Below are 8880 nucleotides of genomic sequence, written 5' to 3' on the forward strand. Positions count from 1 at the left end.
TTGTGAGGTTAATTCACATTAACCTGCTGTGATCAGTGAGCAGGAAGAATTTGCCCTGCATGCTCCTTTCCCCACCAAAACAGCGGGGGAAGCACAGAGGGAGTTCACTCTGCGCTCAGCAGCATTTATTGCAAGTCAAGGTGTCTTTGCCTGCTTATCAGATAGTGCCCCCAGAAGCCCTTTGTGACTTTTTTTCCCCCCTCTCTGATTTGCAATTATCAGGTGACTCTAAACTTTTGCATTTTATGTTCCAGATAATTTTCACGTGCTGCCTTCCCAGAAAGAGATGCATGGCCTGAGAGAACTCGAACATGTGGAAAAGATGAAGCAGGATCTCCTAGCAAAAGTAAAAGCACTGGGCAAAGAGCTACCTCTCAATACCTTGGATGAACTGATCAATCACTTTGGGGGCCCGGAGCACGTGGCTGAGGTACTTGTCACAATCAAGAGTATATTTTGGTGGCAGTTGGTGACAGGAAAAGGGGCCAGCCAAGGGGGTTCCTGCTGGAAGAGGGTTTCCTCTCTGTCCTTGCAGTCTGAAAAAGCTATTGAGAATTGACTTTCTAAATTGACTTGCTGCTCCGTGCAGGTCTTTCTCCTCTGCTAACAGCCCCTCTCTCTCCTGTGCGGTGTGTGCAGATGACGGGACGGAAGGGCCGGGTAGTTTGCAGACCGGATGGCTCCGTCATGTTCGAGTCTCGTGCAGAGCAAGGCCTCTCTATAGACCACGTCAACCTGAAGGAGAAGGAGCGTTTTATGAAAGGGGAAAAGGTGAGTCAGGTTCGAGCCAGGGAAACCTCCAAACACTTGCATGGGAGTGAGTACACTGAGAGGGAAGGAGAGGGAGGGTGCCTTTGCATGCTTTTGCCTTGCCAGCTTCGGGCCAAAAAGGCTCTGCAGCTTTTCTGACTGTCTGTCTGACCTGCTGGAAGGTGACAAGGAGTCCTGGGTCCCTTCACGGGCTGGGGAGTTGTGCTGTGGGCTGTTTCTTGAAGCAGTTTTGCAGATGTCCAGGAATCTCACTCCCCTTTCTCCCTTGTTGTCTCTCTCCCTTAGCTTGTAGCAATAATCTCCGAGGCCTCCAGCTCAGGTATCTCTCTCCAAGCAGACAGACGGGTGAAAAACCAGAAGCGCCGGGTCCACATGACGTTGGAGTTGCCCTGGAGCGCAGACCGGGCCATACAGCAGTTTGGTGAGGGCTGGGTGTTCTTGGTCCTTGTCCCCTTCCCCTGAGTGTGGTTCAGACCAGGAAGCCTTTGGCAGCCCTGGGAAGGAAAGGCGTGTGTGGCCGCTTGAGCCAGGCTTGTGCTGTAGCTCAGGTGTATTTAGCTTTCTGAGATACAGCACCTCGCAAAGGACAGTGCTCCCATGTTTTTCCAGAATGGAAATGCAGACACAAAGCAGTTGTGACTGATTTATCTTGTGGGGAAGGTTTGTGTTGACTTCAGGAGTGATTTGCAGTGTGGAAAGGGGGAACCCTCCCATACATGTTAGCAGTGTGTCCTTATGAAACAGGCCTGGGGATTTCTGTTCCACCCTGGAGAGGCTCTGTAGGATGCGGACAGACAGTTCCTCAATACGTGAACACAAAAGAAATAATGCACATCCTAGCTTAAACTGGGGAGTCACTCCTCAGCCCCAGAGGGTCAGGGCTGTAAACTCAACTCTGTCAAGGTCTCAGCGGCACCAGGGTGATGAATGTGACTGTGCCGCTGTCCTTTTCCCCCAAAGAGAGATCTCCTTTGAAAACCAGCATGATGGAAAGTTGTTTTGGCTCTCTCACCTCCTGCTCAGCTTCCCTTCCCGTACCAGCCAGGCTGTACTAACCTCTCCTTTCACTTCTGTTCTCTGTAGGTCGAACGCACCGATCGAACCAGGTTTCTGCTCCAGAGTATGTCTTCCTTATCTCTGAGCTGGCGGGGGAGAGGAGGTTTGCATCCATTGTGGCAAAACGTCTGGAGAGCCTCGTAAGTGCCCTGCCGCAAAGAGATTAATGTGTCAGTTCCAATTCTCTCTGAAGAGCTTCCATTTCGTGTTCCCACTGGCATGGCCAGAGTAACTAGCGTGGGGGATTGCATCACCTCTGACTGAAGGCATTGCAGTTGTGGAACGCAGAAGGCTTTCAGCATCCTGGGATTTGGGAAAGGAAGTGAAGAAGAATACATAACCAAGGCATCAGGAGGAATTTCAGGGAAGCAGAACCCAATCCCGGATGCTGGAATTCCCCCACTGTTACAGGAGCATAAACCCATCTGTTTCCAGAAAGCTGATGAAATAGTTAATGGAATAATTAATTTGTCTCTGTTTCATTTTTCTTTGCTTCTGATAAATCCCCAAATACTTCGGTAAAGTCTCAATATTCCAGAGGAACACTGCCTCCCCACAGCATGTTCTTATCCTGGCCTCTTCTGAGACGTGGCTTTGGCCATCCTTCTCTGGTGTTTTGCAACAGCTAAAAGTAAGAACTTTTTGCTTGGTCTGCCTTCCTAGGGTGCCTTAACTCATGGAGACCGACGGGCCACTGAATCCCGAGACCTCAGCAAGTACAACTTTGAGAATAAGGTAACTTGTGGCTGTTCTCGGAGTAGCTCAGCCAAGGAGGGGTTGAAGTAGTTAGCAAGTACCTTCAGTGGGAGTCAGAGTAAGGAAGATCATTGCTGGCATCTACAGGCAGGATCTGGCCTAGCACCCAGCTCCCCGCATGTAGCCTCATGTACAGCGTACAGAACTGCGTTAATAATCAGCGTTGTGCATCTGAGCACCACGCTGGCGAGAGGGAGCCGGGAAGGGTGCTTGGACCTCTGTCCCCAAGGGAGCTGGTGCCAGTGCCGGGGTGCGGACGTGCAGGTTCCTGCACTCTGGTCCCCTAGGGAGAGAGGAGGCTCCTGACACACGGCTTCCCCCTTGGCACAGCCACCAGGTCAGTGGCCTTCCCTGGAGGCGATGGCTTTCCCTCCGGTGCCAGCAGAAGTGTTGTGACACACTCAGTCCACTGCTGGGCTGCCAGCCTAGGTTCGTCCCATGCGTGACTCTTGTCTCCTTTCGCAGTACGGAGCTAAAGCACTAGACAGAGTTCTCTCCACTATCCTCAACCACACGGAGAACAGAGTTCCTGTGCCCAAGAGCTATGACAGAGGGGAGGCTGCATTTTTCCATGGTAAGAACATTACCAGCTCTGGGGTTTCTTTGCATCTTGCTGGCCGGGTCAGTCTCAGGTTTGAGATGCTTGAAGGAGCCAAGCGGCAGGCTGGAGCAGAAGGTCAGAGAGAGAGAATAGTACCACTGGCTTAGCAGCTCACTAGTGAGCAGGGTAATTGGCCACCCAGATGCATGTCACGCCTCCGGAGGGGGTGGAAAACGGGTCTGGGACAAGCTTAGCTGTGCAATAACAGGCACAGCTGGAGGGACTGTGAGGAGAAGCTTAACCCTAAAATGTACAAACTGTCTTCTGCCGTTCCAGAAATGAAGCAAGGTCTCATCTCTGTGGGGATCTGCTGCAATCAAATGAAGTATGGCACCGTCTCAGTGGAGAAGGGTATGTGTCAAACTTCTCCTGTCCAGCGTAGGGGAGAAGTGAAAGAGGTGGGGGTGTCATGGCCCACCCGGTCCATCTGCACCAGCGCACAGCCTCGAGGGGTTTGCTGTGCGGCCGCGGCAGGATGTTTGCTTTGAGGGGAGGGTCCTGCGGGGATTAGGTCACATTTCCCTGCAGCAGCCTGGCAGCTGACCACAGCCTGGAGGAGAACAGCCTTGGGCTGCCCTCTTGAACATTAGTGCTGTGCTGCCGTCAGGAAGGGATGTTGGTGGCTTGTTGGGTGGCTCTCTTTGGGAGCGTGCTGGTGGGTTCCATGCCCAGCTGTGCCATGTTCCCTGACCCACCGTGCTCTTGCAGACTGCTCCATCACCAAGTTCCTGAATCGCATCCTGGGTCTGGAGGTGGACAAGCAGAACATGCTCTTCCAGTATTTTTCTGACACCTTTGACTATCTGATTGAAAAGGACAAGAAGGAGGGCAAATATGACATGGGCATCCTAGGTATGGAGAAAGAGGGGTGGTCAGACCTCTCCTTACTGCACCCCTGAGGTTCCCTGTTTCTCCCTGTGCTGACTGATGGCTGTTCCAGCCTGTGCTGTTGCCACGGCCATCTCGGGCACTGTGGTGTCCTCACACAGCACAGATCCTGGGACTCTTGCAGGGAGAGGAGGTGGTATGGGAAGATGGGTCTTACAGCTGGCATGTGTTTTGGTCTTTTCTCCCGCTATAGATTTAGCCCCAGGTGTGGATGAAATCTATGAGGAGAGCAAGGAGGTCTTCCTGACCCCTGGGCACCCGCAGGATGGGCAGGTCGTGTTTTATAAGGTAGGCGGCCTGCACAGCTATTTCTGCAGTCCAGTCTTCTCCAGTGCTTCCCAGTCTGGCGCTGTGAGTCGCTGGGTCCGCCCCCCTGCCCTGTGGCTTTGTGTCATGTTTGTGTCACATCTGCCTTGGCCATGAGCAGGTGACTGATGCTGGGAGTTACAGAGGGGAGGCAAGGAGAGGCCCTGCCCTGCCCCAGGGGCTCGGGGCTGCCATGCCCGTGAGGGCAGTCTTGCAGTGCCTGTTTCTAGGCTGCAGCAGCACTGAGTTTGTGTTGAGGGTGTGATTTGACACTGATGCACTTGTCCTGCCCCCCCCGCTGAAGTTTCAGAATCCCTCTGTTTGTCCCTGTTTAGATCAGTGTTGACAGAGGCTTAAAGTGGGAGGAAGCTTATGAGAAGTCACTCAAACTGACAGGATCCTTTGATGGATTCTACCTCTCCTACAAGGTAGGTCCCTGGGCTCTGCCAGGGTGGTACCTCAGCTTGGAGGATAACTCCAACGGGAGAAGGTCCACCATGGCTGTAAGAGGTCTGTGTCTGACCTCTTGCTGGGGGCTGGGAGATGCCTCTAAAAACCTCCATCCTGGAAGGTTTAGAGAAGTTTAGAGAAATATAGGCTTGGGGAGAGAGGCTGTGACTGTAACCATCAGCTCTACCCCAACAGATGCGAGGCTGCAAACACACCTGTCTGCTGGCAGAGCAGAGCCGTGGGAAGAACTTCATCCTCTACAAGCCAAATATTGGGAAGCAAAGCCAGCCTGAAAGCCTGGACAGTCTGCAGAAGAAGTACCGGCGGGTAGGTGGGAGCTGCAGCCCTCCAGTGTGGGGAGAGGGAAAAGCCTCTTTCTCTGAGCAGGGGTGGCTTTGGAAAGACATTTACTGTAACCCCTTCGCAGCTCCTTGTAGCCCTGTTGTAGATTGGGCAGAGATAGTGGTAGCACCCAGGTGTCATGACTCACAGCCCTGGATTTCAAGTCTCGGCTGCATGTTGGGCAGTGGAAAATCTCTAATGCTGTGTGTTTCTTCTGCAGGTGTTGCCCGAGGAAGCCAAGGAGCACTGGGAGAGCAGTTACCACTTCTCCTTGAAGAAGTGTAACCATGCCGTCTGGTAAGGCATCTGCAGCCCCAAACCTGTTCTGCCCTCCCCAAGGCAGAGCTGGTGTTGGGGAGAGGGTCCCTGGCTGTGGCAGTGCGGAAGGACCACGCAGGGAGGCTGCGGGTGGGGGATCCTGCTCTGCCGTGGGAGCCTCTGCTGATTCGGGTGGTTTTCTCCCATTTAAACTAAAGGAACAGGAGCTGCAAGCTGATCCAGGAGGGGAAGGAATGCTTCCAGGGCATGCGCCTGCGTCACTACTACATGCTGTGTGGGGCCCTGCTGCGCGTCTGGAGCAAGATCGCCAGCATCATGGCAGACATCACCAACACCAGCTACCTGCAGATTGTCCGCCTCAAGACCAAGGAGAAGAAGAAACAAGTCGGTGGGTGAAGTGCTGGGAAGGGGAAGGGGAGCAGGACATTTTAGGGGAAGGAAGAAGGGGTCCAGCTGCCCAGTGCCAAGATTCCCTTCCTAAAAAGGGACTTGTTCTTGTCACCTGCCTAGGTGACCCCATGGGAAGGAGGGGAGCTGGGGCTACCCTGACGTGTGTTTGGGCACCGGGCAGAGGGGGTGAGCCAGGCCTGAGCTGCCCCCTCCATGCCCATGTGAAGCTATTGCTGCCTGCTACGAGCTTGCTGTGGAGCTGCTTTTGCTCTGGTTGCAGTCCCGTCTCCCCGCTCTGCAGCCCGGCCAAGAGGCGAAGCAGGCTGGGAGCGTGCTTGACAAATGGGCCCCAGTGCTGCTGCCCATCCCTCTGTTCCCCCAGTCTCCTGTCCCTTCCCGAAGTGCTTTGGGGACTGATGCACGTTCCTCCCCTAGGGATAAAGATCCCCGAGAGCTGTGTCCGTAAGGTGCTGGAGGAGCTGAAGCAAATGGACGAGAACGTGAAGCGAAAGCACAACCGAATCCTCCAGGCCCAAGAGCAGAGCCCGCAGTTCTCCCTCCCGCTGCACATCCTGCCACAGCCCCTGGACCTCACGCAGATGGGGCCCGGAGTCCCCCTGCCCAGGCACTCCCTGCGCCAGGACAAGATCCTGGACTTAACTTACAGCCCTCCCAGCGACAGCATTCCCGACGTGGTGATGAACCCAGAGCCCAGTGCGTTGTGCTTCCCCTCGGAGCCCGTTCTCCAGCCACACCAGCAGCACAGGTTACCCTTTGGCTTCAGCCACCCTTCTGCCTTCAAGAGCCCGGCCCCTGTCCTGGAGGGGAACGTGCCTCTGAGCTCCACGCTGCACGAACACCTGCCTCTGCCTCACCCAGGGCCCTTGCAGACACTGCAGCAGCAGCAGGAAGATTTTGTCCAACAGGATGGGAATATCAATTTTAGAGAGATCCTGGAGGACATGCTAAGGACGTTAAATGGGGCCCCCCAGGAGAACATGCTCCCCCAGGAGCGCCAGAGCGTGATCCAGTTCAGTGGGCCTTTCCCAGAGTTCTGAAAGCCAGCTGGGCACGCCAGGCGATGCTCGGCCGCTGTGGATCCATATCTTTTGGTGCAGAGGTGAGAGCTGGGGAGCCCCGGCTTTTCTACTGGTTTGGACTGACCCTTTTCTGTTTTCGAGGGAAGAAAAAAACCCTATAGTTCCTTAAAGCAAAGTTTATTTATATATAATATACAGTCAGGCATGTATAGATTTGTATATAACATGCGCTTGGGGGGAGTTGAGTGCTGCCAAGTTCAGCTAATCTGGACTGATAGTCTCTGCTGTGTTCGAGTCCTGCTCAAAGGTCAGTGCCCGTGTAGGACTGAGGAGAGTCACCCCCTCCTCTGTGCCCGTCCCCCTGCAGACTACTGAGTGTCCAAGCTGGGTCGTGCCTTCCCCAGCCCTCCAGCCCAGAGAGCTGGTCCCCCCGGGAGCTGGCTGACCAAACTCTGTCTGCATCGGCTGCTGCCAGCTTCCCTCTTGGGCTGCTGTGGGCCTTGAGGCTGCTCTGGAGGGCTGGGTCTGAAGGCAGGGGTGAAGGGGAAGGGAATGCTGTCCCAGGGGAGCTGGGAGCCACTGAGCTCAAACGTCCCTCCGTGCAGGGTTGGGCAGGCGTAGCTGAGAGAAGCAAAACTGCCTGCGCCTGCTCTGCCCTTCCCAGGAAGGGACACCGACACCTCTGGGGCTGCCTGAGCTCCACAGGAGAGGGCAGGAGCTGGCTGCACCCGCGCCTCGTTTGTCAGTATCGTGGCAGAGCTTGTGAGTTTGTCAGAGCTCAGCCACACCGGGACCACGGGGGGATTCCCCGGAGCAGAAGGGCCGCGTGTCCCATCAGCCTGTCCTGCACTTTAGCTTCGCAAGGTCGCTGTGGCTGGCTGTGCTTTGTCCAACTTCTTGCTGTCGCGTGGTGTCCTTTCACCGGGCCATCTCACCGGTCCTGTTCTGTAGCGCTTGTCCTTGGCTGGGCCATGGACGTGGGCCTGGGTGTCTGGATCTGGGCGACCCAGCCCTGCCCACCGCTGACCTCGGTGAGAGCTGCTCCCAGGCCCCAGCAGGGACCGGGAATGTGCGGTATCGCTGCTCATGCTGCAAATTCAACCTCCAATACCAAAGAGCAAAGGTCTGCTTTGCAAAGCACTGCCCCAGACGACCCACAGCCCCTCGGACAGGAGCGGCTGAGCGAGCTGCCTTCTCCCCAGGACAGAGGTAGCCTCCAGCCACCTTTTGCCACCATCCCTGTTCCAGCAGCTTCTCACCTCGGCAGGTCCCGGGGAAACTGTCTTTTGTTTTCTCTCTTTAATCTAAGGAGTCTGGCAGGAAGCTGCCTGCTGGCAGAAATGCTCCAGGCCTGGCAGCTCCTCTGCAAACCTCCCCTCTGCTGCGTTTCTTTTCTCTGCCTTGAGTCATCGAGGTATTTCCTAGAAGTGGCACCAGGATGTTTTCAAGGGAAGGACACAAGACCTTCCCTGGTTGGCCCAGCCCTTCCTTGGAGAGGACCTGGGGAAGGAGGTCCAGCCAGGAGAGGCCTCTGCTGGGGTCCCCCATGCCCTGACAGGTCAGTCTTGAGGGGGCTGGAGCTTTACCGTGCCTGGTGGAGTCCCCTTCTCCAGGCAGAGAGCCTTGGCCCCCCCATGTTCCCCCCCAGGGCTCAGGGACCGGTCGAGCACCCTGTTTGCTGTTGGGAAGTGCTTTGGGTCAGTGTCCGCAGTGTTCATGCTCCTATTGAGATGGGAGCGACCTTCCCTGACACATTAAGACCGTGGACCTGCCCCGCGTGATGCACGTGTGGGCTCATTTTTGAGGTTGCTCTGGTTCCTGCCCTTCGTTCTGGGGGCTTCTCCTTACCCCCCACCCTCCCTGGCTGCCATCTGCTTCCCACCAGCCCGCCTGGCCAGGGTCAGCCCTGCAGTCAGGGCCGCTCGGGGCTGCGTTTTACTGCATTCAAGGAAACCTCCTTACCTCAAAGTAAACACCAAAGACGGGGAGCCCCTGCGTGCC

General features: G+C 55.5%; 1 protein-coding gene across 1 annotated transcript in view; it reads left to right on the forward strand.

Annotated features, from left to right (window-relative positions):
* Positions 1–6897, forward strand: part of SBNO2 (strawberry notch homolog 2 (Drosophila)) — a gene marked incomplete at its 5' end in the record, with an annotated part of 30845 nt that extends 23948 nt beyond the window's left edge. Inside the window, 14 exons of the mRNA XM_009578476.1 lie at positions 255–430; positions 640–771; positions 1057–1192; positions 1855–1967; positions 2491–2562; positions 3049–3157; positions 3461–3535; positions 3893–4036; positions 4266–4360; positions 4714–4806; positions 5024–5155; positions 5391–5467; positions 5647–5837; positions 6275–6897. Of these exons, the coding sequence (XP_009576771.1) occupies positions 255–430; positions 640–771; positions 1057–1192; positions 1855–1967; positions 2491–2562; positions 3049–3157; positions 3461–3535; positions 3893–4036; positions 4266–4360; positions 4714–4806; positions 5024–5155; positions 5391–5467; positions 5647–5837; positions 6275–6897 (2168 nt within the window). The remainder of the gene's footprint in view (positions 1–254; positions 431–639; positions 772–1056; positions 1193–1854; positions 1968–2490; positions 2563–3048; positions 3158–3460; positions 3536–3892; positions 4037–4265; positions 4361–4713; positions 4807–5023; positions 5156–5390; positions 5468–5646; positions 5838–6274) is intronic.
* Between the last annotated feature and the right edge of the window lie 1983 nt (positions 6898–8880).

Source organism: Fulmarus glacialis, unplaced genomic scaffold, assembly GCF_000690835.1.
Source record: "Fulmarus glacialis isolate BGI_N327 unplaced genomic scaffold, ASM69083v1 scaffold32855, whole genome shotgun sequence".
Taxonomy (NCBI): domain Eukaryota; kingdom Metazoa; phylum Chordata; class Aves; order Procellariiformes; family Procellariidae; genus Fulmarus; species Fulmarus glacialis.